The sequence below is a fragment of the Jaculus jaculus genome, chromosome 6 (assembly GCF_020740685.1).
Source record: "Jaculus jaculus isolate mJacJac1 chromosome 6, mJacJac1.mat.Y.cur, whole genome shotgun sequence".
Taxonomy (NCBI): domain Eukaryota; kingdom Metazoa; phylum Chordata; class Mammalia; order Rodentia; family Dipodidae; genus Jaculus; species Jaculus jaculus.
Window position 1 is genome coordinate 120574965 of NC_059107.1, and position 27694 is coordinate 120602658.

General features: G+C 43.1%; 1 protein-coding gene across 2 annotated transcripts in view; it reads right to left on the bottom strand.

The window, feature by feature from the left end:
- The window catches only part of E2f7 (E2F transcription factor 7), a 47597-nt gene extending 29223 nt beyond the window's left edge, over nt 1–18374 (bottom strand). For both annotated transcript variants that reach the window (XM_004650130.2, XM_045153168.1), the window contains exons 1-4: nt 18191–18374; nt 17388–17480; nt 9761–10036; nt 821–989 (exon numbers count right to left, since the gene is read on the bottom strand). In XM_004650130.2, coding sequence (XP_004650187.2) covers nt 821–989; nt 9761–10036; nt 17388–17480; nt 18191–18235 — 583 coding nt within the window. In that variant the 5' untranslated portion in view covers nt 18236–18374. The remainder of the gene's footprint in view (nt 1–820; nt 990–9760; nt 10037–17387; nt 17481–18190) is intronic.
- Between the last annotated feature and the right edge of the window lie 9320 nt (nt 18375–27694).

Consider the following 27694-nt stretch of genomic DNA (forward strand, 5'->3'; position numbering starts at 1 on the left):
TGATTATCCAGACACCAAGTACAGCCTATGTCCACTAGGGGTCTCTCTTCCGAAACAACTACACATTTACAGTCTGCCTCCGCCTCTCGTTACACAGGCTCACACTACAAGAACACACACATTCTTCTTTGTCTGGAGGCTTAGCTGTTTATATCCAGATGTGCATTTCCAGTCTGACAGGCTTGCTGTGAATATTAAGGCACAGGGAGTCATGTTCTTTCACTCAAATTTTGCTTCAGAAAGGAAAGGATACCAACTCCAAACTCTTAGAAGCACTATTGAAGAGGAGTATATCTATAAATTCATTTTTTTTTTATGAGATAAGGTCTTACTATGTATGTACCTCAGGCTGGCCCCAAGTTTGAAGTCCTCTTACTATAGCCTCCCCAGTGCTGGGATTGAAGGTGTGTAGCACCATACCTAGCATATACTTATGTATATTAAGTCCATATTGAAGATTGATATAAAATGAATCAATAATTGTGAACGTAAGGCTCAACAATATTACTGCTTACGATTTTCTTTTCTCTTTTGTTCTGTGGTGTTGGGGATCAAACCCAGGCCCTTGCACGTTAGGCAAGTTTTCTGTCACTGAGCTATTTCCCCAGCCCCAAAATATGTTTTAAAGTTCAAAAACCCTTCTTGTTTGGTCCTCAGGCTTAGGAGGTTTCCTGGAGTTCTATGCACAACAAGAAGAAATTTGGTGACGATGCTGGAAGTTCTACCGACATCCCTGACCTGACCCTGTGGCCTATCCCAGATAACCAGTTTTCCTGTCACAGGAGACAGGCCTATACGTGATCTGGTGATGCATACATACCAAGACTGACAGCAACTTCATCTAGGGAGATGGTAGTTCTCTCAGTTGACAAGGGATAACTTGGATAGCGAGCTAGAAACTTCTGGCACAGCAGTCCTAAACTTTTCTGTTTTCTGCTTGGCCTTTGCTTTTCATAGTCGTCCATAGCACTGTCCACAACAACATCGATCTACAGAAGGCAGACAGAAGGGAGGAGGGTTAACACCTTCATGGATAAACTGCAATGGCTAGTAGTGACAAGGGGGGAATATTATGATCCATACCACCACAGATTCTGGTTAAAATACAACTTTTGATCTTATTTTCTAACTGTTTCTTCCTGTTGTGTTTTCTGGAGTGGGTTTTCACTCTTTTTGCCTGGTTGTACATGTGTGTGTAATGTATGCACATGTATGTGTGCATGCATTTGTCTGTGGTGGCTGGAGCTAAAAAAGTCCAGATCCATCCTGCTTCTTATTGGAACCAGTCTCTTAATCACTCTGGAACTTGCCATTTTTTTTTCATGAGCTCCTTCGATTGTCAGGTCTCTCTCTGCCTTTTATGGAACTGGAGTTACATATGCATATATGGCCATGCCCAGTTGTTTATGTAGGTCCTGGTGATCAAACTCAAGTGGTCTTTGAGGCCTCCTCAGGCCCTGATGCTTGCACATGAAGCACTCTTAACTGTCAAGCTCTCTCCAGTCCTGTTTTTATCCTCTTGTGCAACATGAAGCCAAATCCGTTAGTTAATTTTAAAAACCGAGCAACGTAATGCATGCTGCTATATACCCTTGTCTCACTCTAGCCCAGACTGACCTGGAACTCACTATGTAATATCAGGATGGCTTCAAACTCACGGCGATCCATCTACCTCTGCCTCCCAAGTGCTGGGATTAAAGGCGTGCGCCACCACACCCGGCCCTTGCTACTCTTTTATTTATTTATTTATTTTTTTATTTGAGAGCGACAGACACAGAGAGAAAGACAGATAGAGGGAGAGAGAGAGAATGGGCGCGCCAGGGCTTCCAGCCTCTGCAAACGAACTCCAGATGCGTGCGCCCCCTTGTGCATCTGGCTAACGTGGGACCTGGGGAACCGAGCCTCGAACCGGGGTCCTTAGGCTTCACAGGCAAGCGCTTAACCGCTATGCCATCTCTCCAGCCCCCTTGCTGCTCTTATGTGGTGATCAGGCTGCGGCAATCAGCATCACTCGGAGCTAGCTAGCTGGAGGTGCAGAGGGAGCCTCGGGCCTCTGCACTCTTCTGGGCGAATGCTCTTGACGTGTAAGCTCAAGATGTACCCACTGACTACTGCAGATTTTACAATGGACCAAAGGTTGACAAAACCGTGCAAAGGTCATTAGGTCGTAGTCTTTCTTACTCTTTCTTATTGTAAATACACTAAACCAGCACCTGGTCTTAACCATTCATTTGGATTAGTCCCAAGAAAGTAGAAGGCTTCTCAGTAAACAGATACAAGGAAAAAGGTGATAGATTACTTCAATAGTTCAGAAAAGGCATTCGATAACTTTAATACTCATACCCTGTAAAAAACTAGGAGTAGGAGAGAAATACTTCAGTGAAGAGGATTCATGAAAACACAAAAGGAAACGTGTCTTAATGGAGGCCCTGAAAGCATCCCTTGAAAACGGGAAACCACCAGGCTGCACGCTGCCACTGCTCCTCTTCTGGGCCACACCGAAATCCTGGTCAGCCCAGGACCACTGCACACAATCAAACAAAATCCTCATTTGCCAAAAGGCATGACTTTTACTCAATAAAATTTCAGAAAAATTATGGAACATTTAGTGAGACACTTGAAAACAAGATGCATTAAAAACAACAACAACAACAACAACAATCAGGGCTGGAGAGGGCTTAGCGGTTAAGGCGTTTGCCTGCAAAGCCAAAAGATCCCGGCTCGATTCTCCAGGACCCACAGAAGCCAGATACACAAGGGGGCGCACGCATCTGGAGTTTGCAGTGACTGGAGGCCCTGGTACACCCAATCTCTTTCTGCCTCTCCCTCTTTCTCTCTCTCTCAAATAAATAAATAGAATATTTTAAAACAAAATCAACCTGCCAGAGCTAGAAGACATGCTGAAGACAACATGGGCTGCAGTTACGCAGTCACATGACACCGGAATATCATGCTGGAACTGAAAGGGAAATTAGACCCTTACTGGCTAGACCTCACAGAGCTGAAGAACCTTATGGGAGCCACTGTAGAACAAGGGGTGCACCAACAGCATGAATAAGCAGGGGAGCCTGTAGACCACAAAAATCAACCAACCAGACAAGAAGTAGACATTGATGAATCAGTGGCACACAGTCTCTACAGGAAACCAACTGTTCTCTGATTGGACATGATACCAGCTCAGTGGGAGAGAACTCATAATTGGTACTGGAATCCAAGTCAGAATCCCACGGTCAGGAACCTCAGACTTCAGAGAGAAGAAGAGTGGGCTCTAAAATAACTTTGCACACCTCTTTTAACCTTAAGTTTCTCTCACTTTTGGTTAGGGAATCTGCTTTATTTTACAGATGGCAGAGAAAATAGAGAAGAACTAAGATACATCCATAAAACAAGAAGATAGCTGCCACCTCTCCCACACCTGCCTGGGCCCAGGAGAAATTGCAGAGGAAAAGGCAACATGTTGTTGCTCTTATGCTATCCTGACAAGCTGTTCCAGGGTGATGTGACAGACACAGTGATCAATCAAAACCCTAGAAAACAGAAATCTGGAGGCTACAGAGAACTCAACACTAAATCAGATTGCCAACAGGTCTGCCATGGCCCAGGGAACACTGTGGAATAGGGAGAGGAAAGATTTTAAGAGACACAGAGTTGGTAGAAGTATCATGAGACATGACCCCACCTCCTACCCCACAGAGACTGACTGAGGCCTTTGTAACCCCACATTGAGTAGGGCCCACAGGGTAATAGGAGCAGGGGATAAAAGAATGCAACCTGTTATAATGTATATAAATAAATAAAAGTGGAAACAAATCAGCTATATTCTTGTACAACAGTACAAAATAATTGAAAAGGCACCATTTGCAACAGCAACAAGAAAAAAGATTTTGCCAGGAGTGGTGGCGCACGCCTTTAATCCCAGCACTCGGGAGGCAGAGGTAGGAGGATCGCCGTGAGTTCGAGGCCACCCTGAGACTACATAGTGAATTCCAGGTCAGCCTGAGCCAGAGTGAGACCCTACCTCGAAAAACCAAAAAAAAAAAAAAAAAAAGATTTTAGGAACATATTTAGCCGGTACTAAAACTCAGAGAATTCTTAAAATCTGGAGAATGGATAGGAAGGATCTGGGCAAATGGCTTAGTGGGTACAATGCTTGCCTCACAAGCCTGATGACCTGAGTTCAGATCTCCATCACCCACACAAAAAGCCAACAGTGGTAGTGTACACCTATAATCTTAGTGCTGAGGAGGAAGAGACAGGAGGTCCCTAGGGCTTGCCTTTTTTTTTTTTTTTTCTTTTCATGAGCTCCTTCGATTGTCAGGTCTCTCTCTGGATAGCTATTCTAGTTTTATCAGTGAGCTCAAGGGTCAGTGAGACCCTGTCTGAAAAAGATGGAGAAAAATCAGAAGATATCCAACCTCAACATCTGACCTTGGCACACATGCATACCTAGACTTGTGCTCACATACATATGCACACCAAAAAAGGGGAGGTGGCTGGGGAGATAGCTTAGCAGTTAAGGTGCTTGCCTGCAAAGCGAAAGGACACAGGTTCAATTCCCCAAGATCCACATATGTCAGATGCACAAGGTGGTACATGTGTCTGGAGTTAGTTTGCAGTGGCTGAAGGCCCTGGCATACCCATTCTCTCTCTCTCTCAAATAAATAAATCAGAATAAAAAGGAAAAAGAGAGGTTAGCTCATCTCAGTACACATGCAATGTTATATGTCTCAGAAAACCCAATCTAAATATGAAAGAACAAAAATAGCCAATAATAGTTGCATTATACACTTGAAGAAAATAACTTGAGGGTCTTTCGTTTGCTCTACATGTTATCAAGGCTCATTAAAATATGGTATAGGCATAGAAACAGACAAATTGGCTAGAGAAACATGTAAGAGTCTAGAGAAACACACACATAAGTGGACACAACAGATGCAGCTCTGTCAGCTGGGGGAAGAGGAATGGTGCAGGACAGTAAGGACTCACACGGAACAGGGTGCTGGGCGGGGCCTTTAATCCCAACACTTGGGAGGCAGAGGTAGAAAGATTGCTGTGAGTTCAAGGCCAGCCTAAGACAACATAGTGAATTTCAGATCAGCCTGCGCCAGAGCAACACCCTACCTTGAAAAAACAAACAAACAAAAACAAAGTGTATTCTTGCTTCACATTACATAGGAAAGCAAATTATGAGGAACATATAGGAAAAAATAATTTTCTTTTTACCCTGGGATAGGAAAAAAACACAGACACACCCTTAAAAGAAAGAATTTCTGGCTGAGGAGACTTACCACGCAAGCATAAAGGCCTCTGACCACCTGAGTTTGATCCTTAACACCCATGTAAAAATCTGGGCATGGGCACATATGCCTATAACCCCAGTCCTGTGGGGATGACGATAGGAGAATCTCTGAAGCTTGACGGTCGGTCAGTGTGACTGAGAACAGCAGCTCCAGGTTTAGTGAGAGACTCCATCTCAAGGACAAGAGAACTATAGAGGAGAATACCCTATTTTCTCCTCCAGTCCTGCCGAGTGTGTGTGTGTGCGCACACACACACACGACATTCACTATACCACACATAACACCAGGAAAAAAAAAAAAAAAGGATTTATATACAGAACTATGTTAAAAGCTTTGTCAGGCCTGGAGAGATGGCGCAGTGGTTAAGGCACTTGTCTGTGAAGCCTAAGGACCCAGGTTGTACTCTACAGGGCCCACGTAAACCAGACACACAAGGTGACACAAGCATGCAAGGTTGTACATGACACAAGGTGGTGCAAGTGTTTTTTGTTTATTTATTTATTTGAGAGAGACAGACAGAGAGAGAGAGAGAGAATGGGTGCGCCAGGGCCTCCGGCCACTGCAAATGAACTCCAGACATGTGCGCCCCTTGTGCATCTGGGTCCTGGGGAATCGAGCCTTGAACCTGGGTCCTTAGGCTTCACAGGCAAGCACTTAACCACTAAGCCATCTCCAGCCCAAGTGTCTTGAGATTAATTACAGTGGCTGGAGGTCCTGGTGTGACAATTCTCTCTCCCTCTCATTTAAAAAAAAGCCAGTTTGTTGGGCTTGCCTCAAAAAACAAAAACAAAAAAACAAAAATCACCCTCTGTGAGTCAAGAAACAACAGAAAGGGAAAAGCCAATTATCAAAGTCTTGAAAGGGGCTGGAGAGATAGATGGCTTAGCAGTTAAGGCACTTGCCTGCAAAACCAAAGGATGCAGGTTCAATTCCCCAGGACCCAAGTAAGCTAAACGGACAAGGTGGCGCATGTGACTGGAGGTTGTTTGAAGTGGCTGGAGGCCCTGGCATGCCCATCCCATACCTCTCTAGCTGCTTCTTTCTCTCTCTCTCAAATAAATAAAAAGTCTTGAAAGAAAATATATGTAACACCTATAATTGATGGTGGTTTAATGTCAAGACTCATCATCTAAAATCACCAAGAGAAGGAAAAACAACTTAATTAAATATGGAGAAAGAACACAAACCTGGTGGCAATCATGTGGAAAGAGGCTGAACCTTGTGAGTCATCAAGGAACAGCAGGTGAATACCACAGTAAGAATCAACTGTATATGCAGGAGCTTGACAGAAATTAGTAAGCCTGTTAACTGCAGGCATGAGAAAGGATGTGGATGAATAAATGCTGAGTCATGACAGGAGGAAAGCCATTTGCCTTCTCTGGTGAGCATCGGCACATCCAGTGTCCCAGCAATTCCACGGCTAGGTGAATACTCCAGAACACTAGTTCTCAAATTTTTTAAGATCGCATGAAGCTCCTAAAAGTGTCTCATGTGGGTTTTATCTGTTGGTATTTGCCATTTTAGACATTAAAACCAAGGCAGTCACGTTGTTTAGTGAGAAAAGCTCTGTGATTTATCTGTCTTCATGAAATTCCTTATTTCAGCTTCACAGAACACTGGACTTATTATATGCTTGGCTTTGTTCTGTGTTGTAATATTCAAGTACTGTAGTTCTTAGAAGATTCCAGTGTATGCTCCCAAGAGAATGAGAGGTGAATTGGAAAATATCTTAGTATTAAGAAAATATTTCGGTTTCCCTGGCCCTCTGAAGGATCATTTGAGAACACTGCTCTATGGAAATAGGACTGTACGAACTATAGGAAACACAAACAAACAAATGCTAATAGTACCGTTCACAGTCTCATGCTGCAAGACACCGTAACGACTACAGACAGAAGGAAGAAAAATCATTGTGTAGTCATGCAATGGGATATCACATAGGAATGCAAATAAGAGAACTATAGCATCATGCAAAAACATGTATGATTCTTAATATGTACTGACTAAGAAAGCAAATACAAGAGCAGCTTTCATTTTACCCAGTCCAAACAACCTAAATAACGTAATTGAGAAAAGCACATACATGTGACAAAATGACTTAAAAAAGGCAAGGAAATAATAATAATACTCCACAAGTTTAGGACACTTGTTATTTAATGTAAATTAATAATACTGTTGCAGTTTTGGGCTCAAGGTTGCCTCATGAGTATGACAAGGAATTATATCCTAAGTGTATTTTATGTGATTAAATAGTCTATCATAAAAATATAACAAGCCTACCTATTTTTATGGCCACTCAAATTTTAGGTACTTAATTTTTAACAGTTGTGAACATTTTCAATGACTGATCAGCTAAGATTTCCTTATGAAACATGGTTAGAAAAACCATAATTTTTTTAAATTTTGGTTTTTATTTTTTATTTATTTGAGAGCAACAGATAGACAGAAAGAGGCAGATAGATAGATAGAGAGAGAGAGAGAGAGAAGGAGAGAGAATGGGCACACCAGGGCCTCCAGCCATTGCAAACAAACTCCAGACGTGTGCAACCCCTTGTGCATCTGGCTAACGTGGGTCCTGGGGAATGGAGCCTTGAACCAGGGTCCTTAGGCTTCACAGGCAAGCACTTAACTGCTAAGCCATCTCTCCAGCCCAAAAAACCATAAGTTTAATTGTTTTAGGGGTATGTTAAATAGTTGTACCACAAGAAGACAATACTGTTACTTTATCAGGGACTCTTAACATTCCCACCAAGTGTTTCACTTTGCTATATTTTACAAAGACAATTGGAAAAACAAAAAAACAAAACAAAACAAAAATAAAAAATAAAAATAAAAAAGAAAAGAAACAATACTTACATGCCCTTGCCGGCAAGTAGGCAATTTTATTTAATTCTTATGATCCTCCCCAGTAATACAATCAGGCACCACAACCCTCAATTTCAGACAAGGAGACTAAGCAGAGAGCCGGTCACTTGGTAGTGATTCAAACCCACAGCCTCAAAATGTCATGCTTCCCACACCAAATATTAGATATTTATATTGTTGTTTGTTTCAGTTTGGAATTTGGGATAACTTTTCCTTTTCCCAATTTCTTTATTTTGGCAAATTTCAGTCTTTCTTTCTTTCTTTCTTTCTTTTTTTTTTAAATCTACTGGGGCTGTGAAGGATTTCACTTTAATCCTTTAATCCCAGCACTTGAAAGGAAGAGGTAGGAGGATGGCTGTGAGTTCAAGGTCACCCTGAGACTACATAGTGAATTACATGTCAGCCTGGGCTAGAGCAAGACCCTACCTCTAAGAAACAAAAACAAAACAAACAAACAAACAAATCTAGTGACAAGAGCTAATAGCTAAGAACACCCCAATCTGAGTAATTTTCTTAGAAAAAAGAAAGTAAAGAGAAAGACAGAACGGGTGTATCAGGGCCTCTAGCCATTGAAAATGAATTCTAGACATACGTGCTGCTTTGTGCATCTGGCTTTATGTGGGTCCTGGGCAACGGAACCTGGGTCCTTAGGCTCTGCAGGCAAGTGCCTTAACTGAGAGTTCTGGGTCCTTATAATCAGATGTGGATATTAAAGATAGCTTAAGAGTTGGGATGTGGATTGTTGTCTGTCTAGTATGCATATAGCTCTGGGCCATATATATATATATATATATATATATATATATATACAATCAATCAATCTTTTAATAACATTAAAAAAGATAAATTAAGTAAAGGTGGCTTAACTTTAATAAAGACCCCAAGCTAGAAAAAGGAATGTACATGAGAATAATGGAACTTCTTATGTTAAAACTATCTAAGGTTGGAGGGATGGCTTAGTGGTTAAGGAGCTTGCCTGCAAAACCAAAGGACCCAGGTTCAATTCCCCAGGACCCACGTTAGCCAGATGCACAGGGGGTGCATGCGTCTGAAGTTCATTTGCAGTGCCAGGAAGCCCTGGCACACCCATTCTCTCTCTCTCCCCCCCCACTTTCTGTGAAATAAATAAATTAAAAAATATATTTTAAAAATTATCTATTTATATTACATTTAATGTCTGAACAAATATATGAAATCTATGGCTGAAGAGATGGCTCAGTGGTGAAAGGCACTTTGCTGCAAAGCCTTCTGGCTTGGGGTTGATTCCCCAGCAGCCCAAAGCGGGATGGGCGTTCATTTGTAGTAGAAGAGATCCTGGTGCGCGCCCCCACACAGCAAATAAAGTTACTTCATTTAATCACACTATTAAGTTTAAAATGTGGTCTGGTCAAGGACACAAAGGAAAATACAGAGGAAAAAAGGCATTCATTGTACAAGAAATCTGAGAGAAAGTTCATCTACTCACAAAAAATACCATGTTTAATACTGCTTTTGCGCCACAGGGACTTCAAAAGTGAGAATTGTGTGGATCTTTTTTTATAATCGGGCGAGATGGTTTTGCATTCTTTAGGAGCCCTGGAAGCAGAGCCCGTTACCTGTAGAGCGTCTGCAAATGCATCGTCCTTGTTCTCAATGGGCCTGAACAGCCCCTTCTTCTTCTCCCGGTCCCTTATGTCTGGGCTGGCGGCACTAATGAGCATCTTTAGGTTGGCGGTGGGTGTCCACGGCTCTGATTGTTGTCTGTCCACAAGCTTAACTGGAGTAATGGGATTTCTTTCTGGAGTGAAGAGTTTTTGCTTTGATAGATCAATTGGTTCATTTTTTATTGGAGTCTTTGGGGTCATCCTTGATCGATCGACAAATATATTCTCCTATTTAAAAAAAGAGAACATTTAGCAAGGACAAAGCAGTGATCAGCTATGAGGACAGTTTACTCCCACCATGCTTGGAAAGTCAAACAGGACCATGTGTCCAAGGCTGAAAAGTATTGGGAAAGGATGAATGAAAATTAGAGAGGGCTTTGTGGAATTGAACAGTCAGTGGTTCCAATGAGAAGAGTATTGTTCTGCCATCCCTTTTAACATTAAAAAAACGTATTTATTTGCACATGTGTATGTGTATGGATTAACCGGGCCTTGTAGCACTGTAAACAAACACCAGATGCTTGTGCCACTCTTTACATAGTGAAGACTTGGGAATTGAACCCAGGACAGCAGGCTTTGCAACAAAGTGCCTTTAACTGCCATCTCCCTAGAGCCCCCCCCCCCCCCCCATTTTTAACACATTTTTCATGAGTAGTATGTAAGAGAAGTCAAGAACCTATCTGTCACTGACAGTTGCTGGTGATAGTTGGTAATGATAAAGGGTGAGTGCTGCTTCTCAGGGCTGGGCCAAGCTTGCACGTGAGGAGCAACAGGCTGTGGAACCAGGGTGACTGCATCACAAGTCCAAGACGCCAGGTGTGCAGTTGCAGGAGTCGGTGTTTGCCCTGCTGGGTTTTAATTTTGCTTTCGTCCAATCTTTACTTGCTACACCCCCATTCCTCTTTTAGAATAGAAATATTTGCTCTGTGCCATGATATGTTGGAGGTATATAGTTTTTAATATTAGTTTTAAGGGGAAGGGATGGTCATTGTTAAGTTACTGCTTTGACTTCTGAACACTGTTGAGACTGCTAAACACTGTAGGGCTTCTGAAGATGGACTAAAGATGCAAAAGCAACTGGCGGCAGGCACAGCTAAAGGGAGCACGCGACAAAATGCCACTGTGAGCCACCCTAGGAAGCTTGTCTGATGGTAGTACCACAGCAGTGTTTCTCAAGCCATTTGTAGTAAAGGACTAGCCTTTTACTTTTTATTCCCCAAACCCCATAGACTGGGACTACTAGTCATAACTTACAGATATCCCAAATTGCTATTAAGCTAAGTGCTCAATGTCCAAGTTTTGTTCTTGTACAAAAGTCCCTGCCTCAGACCATACTATCTAGGATGGTTATGAGAAAAGATTAAAAATGGCCTTATTGTGAAGAGAACTAAGTATGTGGAACCTGCCAAGTAATTAAGACATTATTTCTGTCATTTTTACAAGGAAGGTTGGTTCTGCTCTCCCTGCAATGGAACGTCTCCTGGTCAACAGTGGCTTCCATAGGGAAGGGGGATAAGAGAAACCGCCGCACCTCTTCAGTGTATGTATCGCTCTATGGCTTTTTCATGCCTGGATTTGAACTGTGACTGACAAGTCTTTTCTTGCAGAGGTAAAAGGGGGAAAGAAATGAGAAAGCAGACTAACACTTTGTTCATTAGATTAACAGAAGCTGCCAATGAGCCCTGGTGACATTGTTATCATTTAATAAGCAGGAAAAGGTAGGTTGGTGTAGTGACTTCTCATGACTTAGCAACAGCAAGGCTGGAGGGTGGCACCCACTTCTTGTGTCTTCAAACAAGTCCCTGCTAGGGAGCCTTTTTGACGGAGTCTATGACTGAACTCTCAAGGGAATTACTGTTTAATACACACCACACCCTGCTTCCTGTATTTATATTAACTCTCAATCTCATTCTGGGGCACAGCACTATTGTTTTTCTAGTTCACAGATAAAGAAACTCAGGTAGAGGTTACATAACTTGCCTGAGGATATGTAGGAGGCTCCTGTGTAAAAATCCTAGGGTGTAAAAAGGTGCTGACAGCAGTTTGAGATTTTATATTTAAAAATGGGCCTGTTCTGAGTGCAAATAAAGAAGTTATTTTTCCCACAGCTCTAGCAAAAGGTAACCACCAATCGCCAGTAGTGTCTCAGGAGAGGCAGTGTGGGGAAGTGGTTATGTGTGTGGGCTCCAGGCAGGTGAGCAAATTCCTCCACCCCGCTAGATTTTTCTTCATTCAACTGAAAAATGCAGTTCATAAAAATACCAACTTCAAGGGTTGAGAACAGTCCCTAGTATATAATGAACATTCAATGACACTTAGCTATTATCTTTCCTCCTCTTTCCCATTCTTTATTACCTCTTGTCCTGGTAGGTAGCACTAGTACACTATAGCTTGACGTATTGCTCTTTAACTTCCTGGAAGTGTGTCTCATCTCAATCATCAGACTTTGGACTCGTCAGTTCTGCATATCCCTCCTTAGAGTTTTGGAACAATGCCTGACCCCTCAGAAGTGCGGAATGGACACCCTTCCTTGCCAAGAGGCACTCAAGGTAAACAGTGTACCGGGCTAGCTGAGGGACCAGAGATTTACTTTTCCTACTACTTTTACTGTACCTGTCCTCACAGGAACAATGTGTTCCTATTTCCTCTCTAGCGAGATAGCACTTTGGGATGGCTTCTATGATACATTTTTACTACACAAATGGTAACTGCAGTGGGAGGGAAGTTAGGTAATGTGCAAAATTAGGACACTATTACACATCTACATCAGCATCAAACAAATACCAACCAAGCAAATTGTGCTCTGAGGTCCCAGGTGGGGAAGAAAGTTAACTATTATCAGCTCACTTACTGCTCTATTCCTCTGCCTTGCCATTCTGGGACTATGGAAAGCAGAACAAAGGAATAAGAATGGGAATTCAGAAACCTGGATTGTCTCAGGTATTACTCATTCTGTAGACAGTGGAAGCACCTAGGTCTTGTTAGGAATGAACGGCTCATTCTCCTTGATGCAGAAAGTCATTCCCTTGACTGGATTACCTTGGCTAAAGGGGGCTGGTGAGTGCAGAAAGCACCCTTCCCGAGAGGACTGTACTGGCACGGAACTCAATGGCTGGTAGAAGGAATACCGTTAGGCAAAGGGCTGGCCTCTTGGCCGCAGCTCAGGCCCCCTTGAAGGGGTCATCTTAGAGCTCACTGTAGGTGTAACCTCAGATTTCCATTGTGACTGAGTTGTGGTTCCATTTCTCCTCTCATCCAATTCTGTGCCTTTCTGCTTCCTTTCCTTCTCTTGCCACAATCCCAACAGCACTCCCTCATGAATCTTCGGCACACTAAACTCAACTGAGTTTTGCTTGTTAGGAAATAACTTGTGCCAGCTTAGATATCACATCCCTAACTCAAGAGCCTGGAGAAATGGAATCCATGGAACAGTGCCACAGCTGTCAGACAGAAAGGAGTGAAAGAACGTGGCACACCTGCTGTAGAGCTGCTGTGAAGATCTGCTCAGCTAATGCAGACAGACGCAACATCATCTTCCAAGCACCACGACTACAGGTAAACGGGCTGTCTACTGCCCCAGAAAGAGCTTGGCAGCAAAAAGGTCTTTGTTTTAGGTCTGGTTCTATCTCAACATAGCTTTGGTCATGTAACCTCAAGTAACCTACTAGCTTTAATATGTGTGTGTGTGTGTGTGTGTGTGTGTGTATTTGTTTGAGAGAGAGAAGGATAGAGACAGAGAGAAAATGGGCATGCCAGGGCCTTCTGCTGCTACAAACGAACTCCAGATGCATGAGCTACTTTGTGCATTTGGCTTTACATGGGTACTGGGACATCAAACCCAGGCCATTAGGCTTGGCGTGCAAGAGCCTTTAACTGCTGAGCTGTTTCTCCATCCCCAACCTACCAGCTTTGACAGTAGTTGACCAAGCTCTTCTCCAGTTCCCTTTCTGCATAGCTCATACATTTTCCCAAGTCCTCATGACTTTTTTCAATCCTGGCCATAGACTCCATCATAGCTAAGCTGTGGCTCACACCACCTTCTCTTCAGTGCCATTGGCAGAGCTTTGCCTACTGAGATGTTCCCTCCTATAAAAGGCTCATTATAAAGACTAACACGTCAGCAAGTGTCTCCTGGCTAAACACCAACAGCTCTCCTTCCTGCTGGAACACACTTCTTAGAAAGCATCACCCACATGGAGAGCTTCCCCTCTCCATCCTCCCAGGGCTCCCAAACCACTAATCTGCTCTGATCTGCCCATGCCTTTTGCTCACGCCACCTCTCAGTTGTTGAGTGAAACTGGTGGCAAAACTTGTCCCCCACTACAGCCAGTAAGCCTGTCGATTCTTCACTCTTTAAAGCGCAGCCCTTAGCTTTGAAGATGCTGCTGTTCTTTCTTTCCTGGTTCAAGTGCCTTCTCCTTCATTGCTTCTTTCCCCACTCTTCCAAACTAGCCTGCAAGGGGCCACACTCCAGCTCTCTTCACTTTCTGGAATGGTTCACTCAATCTCAAGTGTGTGACTTGAAAACCAACTTTGACAATTCCCAAGCCTGGTTTTCAAGAATCCTAAAATTAGATAACAGGGTGCCTCCTATGCATGCATTTTCTTGTGTAGTCACACAGGTACAAACATATTCCAAACTGAATTCACTGTGTTTTTCAACCGCTTCCAAAAGATAGGACATTTAAAGAATACCCACGCAAATTGGGCGTGGTCATGCATGCCAGTAATCCTGGCCCTTGGGAGGCCGAGACACAGGATTATCAATAAAGTGGAGGCCAACTTGAACTACATAGCAAAAGCCTGTGTCAAACAATAAACCCAACACAATATGCACCCACACTCAGTAAGTCTGGACACTGCCCTCGAATACACCATCCATGCTCAACCTACTCCTGTCATACAGCCTCAGAACCGCCCGAGAAATGGTCACGGCTGTGCTCAGCACATTCTGCTTTCTTTGCTGGCCCCTTCCTCGGCACTTCTCTAGGCCTCAGTGTCCATTGTTTTCCTCCTTCTCACTCAAGAACTGACACCTTCACAAGGCCCACTCAATAGCTCCATCCTCAGCATTCACTTCTCTGTCCAATCATGCATTTTCTGGTTGAGTCATCTGTCAGTACACTGCAGAACCCCACATCCCGAATAAATCAGTCTTATTTATAACGCCACAACTGGAAGCAGTAAGACTGGGTAATAAAGTTAAAAGTCCGTTATGTCTTCAAGGAAGGTTTCTCCATGAGCAGTCAAAAGATGAGTGCATAATGTTACAGTATTTAGAGACGTGGAATAAAGAAAAATCTCTTTAAAGGACTATTATCCCCCAGAGACATTTCCAGAAGGAACCACTCAGCCTCGCTGCCTTGAGGTCATTCTGGATTTTCTGAATATGACTTGAAGACTCACACCTCATGTTGTTTCTTTTGCCTACAAGGTATATTTTATATTTTCTTGTATGTTGGACTTCCTCACTCAGGGTGGCTTATTTAAATGATACCTCCTCTGTGAAGTTTGTCAGCTTCTATCAATGTCCTTCTGTTCTGCCTGTGTATTTTGTTTCTCCTGCTATTATAGGACCTACCAAATCACAGGGTAGCGGGTTAGTTTTGCATTTAGGTCTCTGAAAGTCTCTCAGGTATCGGAAGGGCAACCTCTATATTATCTTTGTGTTTGGGTTGTCAGTTGACTCAGCACACTGAGAAGAGTATATGTTGCTGGGTATCTTACAAAAATCCAACAGGAGTGATAGGAAAGAAACAAGCTAAGAAAGGTTAGGAAGATTTATTAAACCTCCGTTTCTCTTGCTTTTGGAATATAAACATTTGCTGAAATACATTAGAAATATACTTGCTTGAGATCACACAGCTAATACTCAAGTCTCTGTGACTCTATGTCCTCACTATCCCCAGAAAATCTTATTCTTATTTCCATGTAGAGAAGGCAGACAAAAGACCCCCTCTGTTCGCATCTCCTGTCTTCTCTCTGTGGTGGAAGAACCTCTGCTTATGCATTCTAGCCCATATATTTTAACCACTTCCCCAAGTTCCTTTGAGTTGCTCTGTACCACCATTGAAATATGAAAACTCAGCCTGCCACAGCACCACAAGCTAGGGTGGGAGAGGAGAACTTGTGGAAGGTACTTGATATGTCACTGACAGAAGTGGAGCACTGACTTGCAGACTTTTTTTTTTTTTTTTTTTTGTGGTTTTTCGAGGTAGGGTCTCACTGTAGCCCAGGTGGACCTGGAATTCACTATGGAGTCTCAGGGTAGCCTCGAACTCATGGCAATCCTCCTACCTCTGCCTCCTAAGTGCTGGGATTAAAGGCATGAGCCACCACGCCCGGCTTTTGCAGACATTTTATAAATGTATATGTGTCCTTTTAAGGCTGAGTCATCCAAGTCACAAAAGGAAACAGTTTTGCTTTGCAACTCCCAAGGCCCAAAACTCTGAATATATATGTAAGGTCTGGATAGTTCCACCCTTGAATTCCTTAGGTAAGTTTTTTAAGTCCTCTTTTAAATAATAATGTTCTTGAATACTCCACCAAATAGGCTCACAGTTGACACTGAGCCTAAAAATAACCCCAGGAAGACAGATAGGCTCAATGCCCAAGGAAATTGATACTTACAGATCTATACTCTTAGTTTCTAAAACTGAGCTTATTATATCTCAAACCTTTGCCTGAAAACGTTCACATTTTCCTGCTGTTACTGAAGTTGCTGTAACTTCAGTAGAGCAGCTGCTGATTTCAGCATGCATGTGGATGTAAGGTGGTGCTTAGATATGCTGGGACCATACCAGTACTGTATTGGTGATAGTCTTTTAAAAAAATATTTAATTTTTCTTTATTTGAGAGAGAGAGAGAGAGAGAAATAGGCAGGGAAGGAGGGAGAGAGAGAGAGAGAGAGAGAGAGAGAGAGAGGAGAACGGGTGTGCCAGGGCCTCCAGCCACATGCACCCCATTGTGCATCTGGCTTATGTGGGTACTGGGGAATCGAACCTGGGTCCTTTGGCTTTGCAGGCAAGCACCTTAATCACTAAGCCATTTCTCCAGCCCAGTGGTAGTTTTATAAATCCCTAGGGGTGTGACAAGGGGAGAGAAGAGAGCCCTGGTAAAAACATCCAGAATAGGTTGGATGGGGTCAGTCATGTTGACTTACGGTAAGTCAGGCACAGGCCATACCCTCAGCTAAATAAGATAACCCGTTCATTGAGCCCACATACTTCTCAGCCCGTTAACAACCCACAGAAGTCTATTTTTCTGGGAACTGAGGCTAACATTCCTACAAAGTAGAACCAAAACTTCCCTTGGCAACTGTAAGTATCCTAAACTTCTGATCGCTTAGCTTTGGTTTATATGTTGGCTCCAACCCAACATCTAACCTGGCCTCACTTTCCACCACAACATGACTAGGCAAAAAAAATAGAGACAGTAATGGCTGGGATACTTCACTGTTAAGAAAAAGTATGCTTCTAAAGTTCACCAAAATTAACTACGGTACTTATAAGCCAAATACAAACGTCACATTGAACATTTAGTTGGACTACATATCACCATTCTTAATAAATATGCTTACCTTCTGTGCATTTTCCCCATCTTCAATGGCAAAACCTAGTCTGGCCTGCCTGGGGTTGATCAGGTCTTTTAGTGTTAAACAATTCACCTCCATCTGTAACACAATTATATCAGAAAACAATTATATAATTAGATATTTTCTATTACCTGTGAACATGAACTTCCTTTTTCCTAACCACTTCCCAGGACGTTCGTGAACATGAACTTCCTGTTCCCTAACCACTTCCCAGGAATTTCCAGGAATGTAGATCCCCTCTAATCATTCTAAAACTCACATGAACACCCTTGAAATAGGTGTATCAATCAATGAAAATCTGGGAAGAAGGAAAATCAACAGAAAGAGTAATTCTTTATGAAAAACAACAGGGCAAAATATGGCTAGCTATCAGGTCAGGGGGGTGTTGGGCAAATCTGTCAGAAAGTTACAGGGTCTCCCAGGTCAGTTAATTTTGGCGCAAAGAACCGGGAGGAATTTGACTTTGAGGGGCTTTGAATCACGCGAGACGGAAACCCGATCTCGAGACCAAACCCGCGTGTGCTTAGCGCAGCCCCTCCCCAAGGCATGCAAGCACACCCCAAAGATCAAGTCTTCCAAGGAAACCCCCCAAATCGTGGGGAAGGGTCAGCTCCCTTCGCAGAGGGCTGGCGCCGGCGCATTCCCCCGCGGGTCCCGCGGCAGAGCACGATACCCTCGGACCCGGCAGCAGAGGAGTGGCAGGCTGGCAGCCGGGCCCGGAGGGCTGCCGCGGCCCGGGTCCCCCCATTCCCGCCAGCCCCCGGGCGCTCCCGGAGCCGCACGCTTACTCTCTCCCACCGGGCGCAGGAGGCTTTCTCCCTCCACGGGACCATCCACAGCCCCACACCGATGCGGCAGGGGGTGCAGGGGTCAGCAGCCGGGCGGCGACATCGGGAGGGCCAGGCGAGGCGCACAGACCCCGGGATCTCGGAGTGTCGGGGCGCTGGCTTGGCTTGGAACCTACGCGCCGGGGAGACGTCCCGGCAGCGCCAGCGCTTCCTACCCGCCCGGCGCGGCTCCAGCCCGGACCGCGGTCCCCGCTAAAACACCACCTCTGGCGCCTTGAGACTGAATTTGAGCATCCGCCAATCAGCGGCGACCGGCCGGGCGGCCCCGACCAATCGCGCGCGGCGGCCGGGCCCCGGGCTCCCCGCCCCTCGCGGTCTTGGCGCTCGCGGCCGCGCGGTTCTCCCTCAGCGCCCAATTGTTGCCGCCGCGGCCCCCTCCCCCTTCCGGGTACCTGGAGACCTCGGGCGCGGGAAACGGAGGTGGGGCGGCGCGGGGCCGCGGGGGAGGGAGCCCCTTTTGTTATGCGGCCAGGAGCCCGGAGAGGGCCGAGGTAAGCAGATGGAGTCTGGAAAAACGATCCCGCTCTGTGGATGCTGCGGCCGCCGCCCTGCCCCCAGCAACCTGCAGCCGGCGGAGTTGTCCGGACTTGCTGGGACAAACTTCCCCACACCCCGGCGCCGGGCGTGGGGCACGTGAACCATGGTTACCAGTGCCCAGGCGAGCAGATGGCACGCCGGTTAGCCCTGGAAACTAACACTGCACCCCCACTAGTGTGTATCTGTGTGTGTGTGTGTGTGTGTGTGTGTGTGTGTTTATATATATATTTTTATCACCTCCCCTCCCCCAAGGGCTTGGAAATGTTTTTGGCTGTCCCCTTCTTGGAATATATCATACATTGGGGTAGGTTACTAAATAATTCTTTATAATATAGGCCCGATTTCGGCGAAACAGTTATAATAGTTCCTCAACATTGCTGACTTTTATTCAGTGTTTCACTTCCTTCAGTTTTTCGTGCTTAAAACACAAGCATAGGGAAAGATAGCTGTTTTTGTACCCCCCCCCCTTTTAAAATAGATTTGTTTTCAAAGTTTTTAGATTTTCGGAAAAATTCAAAGATGTTTCCGGAAGTTCGCATTGATGTATCGCCCAGTTTTAGCCACTACTGACATGCTAAGGGTAGGGCATTTGCTGAATTTAACTAACTCATATTGGCATGTTATTCCCAATTTAAAGTCATTACTTTATTCAGATTCTCTCCCCCCCCCAGGTTCTTTTACTCCTCCCCCCACTGCTCCAGGATACATTTTTTAGTCTTCTTCGCCCCATAGGCTTCTCTTGGCTTAGCAGTTCCCCATAGTTTCATCATTTAACATTTTTTTAAATTTTATTTTACAGAGAGAGAAAGAATTGGTGCAACAGGGCCTCACCACTGAAATCGAACTCTGGACGCTTGTACCACCTAGTGGACGTGTGCGACCTTGTACTTGTCTCACATGTGTGTGTCTGGCTTACGTGAGATACGGAGAGTTGAACATGGGTCCTTAGGCTTCACAGGCAAACACCTTAACTAAGTCATCTCTCCAGCTCACTTTCGTCACTTTTTTTATGCTCTTCCCAAGAGTCCTGGTTAGGTATTCTGCAGGGCGTCTCTGGGCAGGAATTTGAAAAAGCACCTTCTTTAAAGCCTGTCTTAGCGACCTCACCCTCCAGACCTCAACTGTGTGCAGTGAATCATTGGCAGAATTCAGAATGCTCAATCAAGTCCTGTGTACCCTAGGTGCTGGTAAATAATAGAAAAAATCACCACAAGGCCAAACATGAGAAAGACATGAAAGTATGCAAAACAACATGAAGAAAATATAAACAGGAGTAGCAAAAACATTTCTATAATGGAAGTATCAATTGAGCTTACTGTAGAAAATTAGAGAAGCATAAGAGAAGTATAAGAAGTAAAATGGAATTTATTTCCATATGTGGAAGCAGGAAATTTAGATGAGGAAATATATTTTGTAACTGTCTTAGTTAACTGTGGTTGTTACAACAAATAAGCCCAAAAGAAATTAAGATACTGGCAGGGCCACACTCCCTCTTGGGATCTAGAAAATCTGTCTTGAACCCCTCCCAACTTCTGGTGGTTGTCAGCAGTCTTTGGCTTATGGCTGCCTCACTACATTTTCTGCCTGAACAGTCACACTGTCTCCTTTTTTCTTTAAATATCCTCTGGGTATATTTCACAAGGACACATCACTGGGTTAGGTCCCATGTAAATTTCTGCAAAGTTCCTTTTCCTAAATGATGTAATGTTATGAGTTTTGGAATTTATGACATAGCTGGGCATGGTGGTGCACACCTTTAACCCCAGCACTCGGGAGGCAGAGGTAGGAGGATCGCCATGAGTTTGAGGCTACCTTGAGACTACATAGTGAATTCCATGTCAACCTGAGCTAGAGTGAGACACTACCTTGGAAAAAGAAAATTATGGCATAGACACACACATTTTGTAGGAGTATGATCCAGACCTGTAGATCAAAATTCAAGTGATTAAAGTCCCTTCATTTTTCTCGTATTTCAAAATACTTGTGATTGCTTCATTGAGGTTTAACCGTTTTATGTAATGGGCCTTTTGTTCCTTAGCTTTTTCAGAGTAAAAGTACATTTTGTACCTCTATCAATTCAAATGTAGCCTCTATTCATTTTGAAAAATTCAGTTATTATATAGCTTCAGATACTAATTTTATTGGTTGTTAAAGTAAGAATGATCTCAGATTTGAGAAAAAGCGGAAAAATGGGTATATGACATACAAATCCAGAGACATTTATTTAAAGCAATGTTTTTTAAATCCCAGAATCTGTAAATCTCTTCCATATTCAGATAATGGCTAATAGCTAATGTTTTGGTCAGGAAGTAAACTGGGAGAGTAACTATATGTGGCTTCTTCATGTAGCCTGGTCTTTCCTGAAGCCTGTATGCTCAAAGTAGGTTGGGTTTCTTCTGTGGTGCTCCCTGGGATACAAGATGAGTGTCCTAGCTGTCAAAGTGGAGAGCATTTTAAGACTAGACAAACCTAAGAGCTGAGAGAGCATAGGGTCTTGGCTGAAGTACACAAATGTCAGTTCAAAGGGAGAGGACATACACCCTTATATGTCCTTATATACAGTAGACAGGATGCTTCCCACAATGGGGGAAATATTAAAGAATCTGGGATCATATTTTAAAACTGTCATACACCAGGTTTTATGCCAGCTGAAGTATTTTAGAGTTGTTTCTCAGTAATTTCTGCCTTTAAAGTCATACACATTTTGGAGTAGTCCAGGATTAATTGCTTGGCAACAGTCCCCAGGTAACCAGCACTTACTGAGCTAAACTTATGCTTCTCAACTTTGTCAATGCTTTAGAATCACATTGGGAAAGTTTTAGAAATTTCAGTGGTTGAATACTGCATCTAGACATTTATGATTTACTTGACCTGGAATTGGATTTGAGTATTAAGCTTGTTATAATTATCTTCTCATTGCTGGGACAAAACCCCAACCAGAAGCAGCTTATAAGAGTGTTGATATAAGATGTTTCATCATGGCAGGGAATGAATGGCAGAGCAGACAGCATTACATCTTATCACCTCAGCTTGGAGGAAGTAGCAAGAGTGAGCTAGTCTTGGCAAGTGGGGCTGGACTATGAAATTCGAAGCCCCACCCCAAATAACACATCTCCTCTAGCAAGACCCCTCCCTCCCAAAATGTCCATTAGCTAAGAACTAAGTGAAAGGCTTAATCACAAACATATGAGGCTATGAGGGACACTCCACATTCAAAACACCATAAAGCATTTGCAAATGCTTTGTGCCTTATTTCTTACCTCATGCAAGTTGTCTACCTCTTGGTTGATTCCTGTGAGTGCTTCTGACTCAGTGCTTCAGAAGTGGAGCCTCAGTTCTCATCAAAAAAGACTGGAAGAATTAGGTTGATGTAGAATGCTCTGGAGTAGCTACAGAGGCTGCCTTGCTGGCTCGTGGTTGTGTCACTGGTATTTGGGAGGAGCTGAAGCTGTGAGTGGGAAATCTGAGGACGGAAGGGGAGATGTGGCAGGAGAGAGAGTGAAACGACTATGTACAGAGGATGCCTGACATTTCACTCTGCAAACAACACACTTTAATCCTTCTTAAACTTGCAAACATCCCTTTACCTTCTTGGGGTTCTGCATCCTACGCTTGACAAGGGCAAGAGACTGATGACACTTTACAGAAAGAATACTCTGTAGTAAAACAGAAGTCATGTCAGTCAACTCCAGGGTAAAACAGTCTGGGTTGTCCGGCTAATGTATCAGGTTTTGCAAACATCTTCCCTTTCTTTCCCTACTAAAAACAGTGGAAATGAAGTGCTCTTGGTGTGGTGTCTGTGTAGTTGTAGAAGATAATTAGAAACTGACTTTTCCCCATATAAGAGACAGCGAGATGTTGGCCTCACATTCTGGCAACTCTCAAAGATCATTGATAGGTGACATCTTTTTATGTTAAATTGAAATAATTTTTTAAAATCTTTATTTTAGACAGAGAGACAGAGACAGACAGACAGACAGACAGACAGACAGACAGACAGACAGACACACACACACACACACACACACAGAAGGAGAGAGAGAGAGAGAGAAAGAGAGAGAGGGGGAGGAGCGCAAGCATGAGTCAGCACAGGGCTTCAGCTACTGAAGTCAAATTCTAGATGGTATCGCCTCCTAGTGGGCATATGTGACCTTGCTTCACCTTTGTGCATCTGGCTTACATTGGCTCTGTAGAGTTGAACATGGCTCCTTAGGCTTCACAGGCAAGCACCTCAGCTGCTAAGCCATCTTTCCAGCCCCAAATCATTTTTTATTGATTGGTAATTTTTATATGTATATAATAGATTTTAATCACAATCCTCTTCATTTCTTACATTCCCTCCTCTCTCCCTTCCACAGAACTACTTATTCTTTCCAACTAGTCCCTCTTCTATTTTGATGTCTTCTTACTTTATTTATTTATTGGTTTTTAGGTAGCGTTTCACTCTCACCAGGCTGACCTGGAATTGACTGTGTAGTCTCAGGGTGGCCTCAAACTCAAGGTGATTCTCTTACCTCTGCCTCCCAAGTGCTGGGATTAAAGGCGTGCACCATGACGCCCAACTGACGTCTTTTTACTTTGACCTCCTTTACCATCCATGATGGGATGTTGATATGATCAGTATTGTACAGGTAACAGCAGTTACGGTGAGAGCATTAATGCAACAATTAGTTACTTCATGTACAGAAGACACCATTCCAAAGTACTCCTTCCTATTCTTTGGCTCTCACAGTCTTTCTTCCCTCTCTTCTGCAATGTTCCCTGGCCCTTGGAGAAGATGATATAGATGTCTCATTTAGCACTGAGCACTCAACATTTACTTATTCCTAGCACTTTGATGAGCTTTGAGTCTTCTCACTAGTCCCTGCCATCTGCAAAAAGAAGATTCTCTTAACAAAAGCAAGAGCAGCACTCACTAATCTATAGACACAAACATAAATATTAGAGGGCAATTTGCTGGGTAGAACATATCCATATGACTAAACAATAGTGGTAGATTCCCTTCCAGGGCCTGTAGCTTTACCAGCCAAAGGCTTTTGACTAGGTTTTCAGTACAAAGTAACTTTCTACTGTGGAATGGGCCTCAGTTCCAATCAGAGAGGAGTTGGTTACCCCATGATATTCATGCCACTATTGTACCAGTGGGCATATCTTGCCTGGCTATATGATTGTGTAGCTGGTAGTGTCAACCTCTGTGTGAGACTTGATGACTCTTCTCCAGTAGAAGCCCACATAGTGTTTCCAGTGTACTATGACAGCTGATAGTTCTCATGTTAAATCACATCCAGGTGTCCAAATGTTCTAAGAGAGGTGCCCCACTGTGACTGTGGGTCCCATAAGGAACAAATTAATTCATTTTCTTAATCTTCTACACATCCCTGATAATTCTTAGTACTATGGAGCAAGGTTAGTTTTAACCCATGTGATCTGTATTCTGATTAAATGTGCATTCATGTGCATTTGTGTGTGCGTGCGTGCGTGTGTGTGTGTGTGTGTGCTGAAGGCAAGTGTGGGGGAGGAAGTTGTACAAAACATTCTGGATTACGATAGATTGAATGAGTTTGAGTTGGGTGTTTCTGGAAAAGAAACAGAAATGGACCATGTACCCCAGGGCATTATAGGCTGCAAGACTGAGTATGGTTTCTGAATATACCACACAGGGGGAAGTGGGATAAGGCAGCAAGGATGGGCTGGTGACTATCCTAGGACTGAAATTCTGAAGAAAATGTTCCAAACAAGCTTCCCCCAAGTCTCTAGTCTTATTTAGATAGAAGGAAATTGATTTTGAGAAGTAGAGACATAGATTCCAGATCAAGCTTGACCATGAACTTATTGAACAAATGGTATTACCTATCTAGGTATCTGTTTTCTCTGCAAAGGTAAATATGGAAGAATTCTTTCATTCTAAATATTTAGTGGACACTTAGAGTATCATTGTGAAACCATTTTCTAACTTTTAAAACTATGTTCTAAGACTCCTGTTTGCTTAGTGTGGGCTATGTAAAAATACTACTGGAATCATATTTTTATTTCGTTATTCAAAGTGGAGCACACTGAGAAAATCACATGTATATTCATAAAATTGAATTATGAGAAAGTAGAAAAGTATCAGGCTAAATATTAGCATTTGAGACCTAAGTTTTTACTTTAATAGCTTAGTGTAACTCTTCAAAAATACCAAATAGCCTTATTTAATATGTTATTATATTAAATGTACATTTAACTATTATTATTAAAATATAATCACCATATCATTTATAGTTATATAAACATGGCATGCATAAGTATTTAATATATTATAATATAAAATAATCACAATAATTTAATATCATTATTATAAATTTATGATAATACTTTGTAGGAGCAAGTGAATGTAATTTCATTCTGTGGTGGAAGGGTGATTGTATGGTGAGGTGGTAAAGGGAAGAGTTAAGAGTTAGTGTCTTCACAGTTCAAAACTCAAGTTCAGAGATGCCTTTTCTTGACCTAGAGACCTTGGCAGAACCTATAGGAGTGGTATATTAGGCCCAAATGAAGATGAAGTATACCAGAATGTCACAAGTCAGGGGAAATATTCCTGTACAAAGGCTAAGGTACTCTCTCCATGAAATCCTTTAAAAATGTGAACTCTTCCTGAGAAGAGTAATGGCTCAACTAACATCACTGATGTGGCATGTTAAGATGCCTTCCATTAAACCATAGTTGGAAGTGGAGATGGGTTAAAATATAAAACTCTGTGTTTTCTAAAATCCCAGGAATCAAATAGAGATGCTTATTGGCTTATAATGGGATTATATCCTGATAAACTTACTGTAAATTGAAACATCCAAAATTGAAGATGGGGCTGGCGAGATGACTTAGCAGTTAAGGCACTAGCCTGTGAAGCCTAAAGACCCAGGTTTGATTCTCCAGATGTGCAAGGTGGTGCATGCATCTGGCATTCATTTGCAGTGGCTGGAGGCCCTGGTGTGCCCTTTCTCTCTGTATATCTATCTGTCTCTTTCTCTTTCCCCTCTCAAATAAATAAATACTATTTAAAAAGTTTAAGATTCATACTCCAAAAAATGTTGAAGGTGCATTTAATAGCCTTATTTCACTCAATATCATAGCTTGGGCTAATTTACCTTAAAAGTGTTCGGAAGACTTGTAACAGTTTACAGTTGGACAAAATCATCTAACAAAAAAAAAAAAAAAATTTTTTTTTTTTTGTTTTGGTTTCTTGAGGTAGGGTCTCACTCTAGCCCAGGCTGACCTGGAATTCACTATGCAATCTCAGGGTGGCTTCATACTCATGGCAATCCTATTACCACTGCCTCCAGAGTGCTGGGATTAAAGGTTTGCACCACCACACCCAGCAAAAAATAACTTTTTTGAAAAAAGTGTTAGTTGTCATGAATAATTTATTGAATGCCTGGATTCAGGCAACACTGTCCTCACAGTGAACTACTGAGTGTCATGTTTATCTTCAACACCATGGGGTGGTTGGGAGCCTGAGATCTGTCAAATTTTACCTAATGTGTGTTAGTTTTGCTCTGTCGTAAATTCAAAATCTAAGCTGAACTACCATAGGCTGGGAACCAGCCACAGTGTAATTTATAACTTATAATTTAATTTACACACACACACACATCACTATTTCTGAACAACACTGTTAGTTTCCAGTCATGCATATTTCCAACAAGTTTTCCCGACCTTCCAGGACAATAAGGCTTCCAGTGCCATGTGCTGATTTCTTTCTGCTCTCATTGGTGAGGTGGGACACCAGGCATTTCCAGATACTATGGCTCCCCCCTGCCAACAAAACTATCATCGAACAGAAAGTCATAGATGTTCTATGATGCCACTGTGCCCTACATCAAGGGAACCAGCTGCTGCTGTCGTCAAGAGAAGCCAGATCTGGATCCTGGCTGCTTCTAGGCCTCATAGTAAAGTGTGCTTGCTCAAAGCACTGGACCTCTCACCCCTTCTCTCATCCTCAGCACAGGCACAGCAGGCCACAGCCTCTTTCCCATCTAGTATCTTGTTGTATTTGTTTCTCACCACTCAGATCTATACCTCTTCAGGAAACTGACTGAATACCCTTTTTGTCTATCCCTATACTTCCGTTATTCAACTTTTTGATGAGGTCAAATTCAGTGTGCTTGTGTGTGTGTTTAGGTGTTGTATGTGCTCTTTTGTTTGCATATTTGTATGTGTGTGGGCACATGTGTTTGGGTACATGTGCATATATGTTCACGTACATGTGGAGGCTAGAGGTTGCTATCAAATTTTTTCTCAATCATTATCTTAGTTTTTAAAAATAATTTCTATATATTTATTTTCAAGCAGAGAAAGAGACAGAGAAAGAGAGAAAATGGGGTTACTAGGTGTGGTGGTTTGATTCAGGTGTCCCCCACAAACTTAGGTGTTCTGAATGCTAGGTTCCCAGCTGATGGATATTTTGGAATTAATGCCTCCTAGAGGGAGTGTATTGTTGGGGGTGGGCTTATGGGTATTAAAGCCAGTTTCCCCTTGCCAGTGTTTGGCACACCCTCCTGTTGCTATGGTCCACCTTTTGTTGGCCAGGGGTTGATGTCCACCCTCTGCTCATGCCATCGTTTTCTCCTGCCATCATGGAGCTTCCCCTCAAGCCTGTAAGCTAAAATAAACCTCTTTTTCCCAGAAACTGCTCTTGGTTGGGTGATTTCTACCAGCAATGCGACCCGGACTGCAACACTAGGGCCACTAGCTATTGCAAATGAACTCCAGATGCATGTGCCACTTTTTACATCTGGCTTTATGTAGGAACTGGGGAACTGAATTTGGGTCATTAGGTTTTTCAGATAAGTGCCTTAATGGCTGAGCCATCTCTCCAGCCTTCCATCTTAGTTGTTGAGATAGAGTCTCTCACTGAATCTGGAGCATACC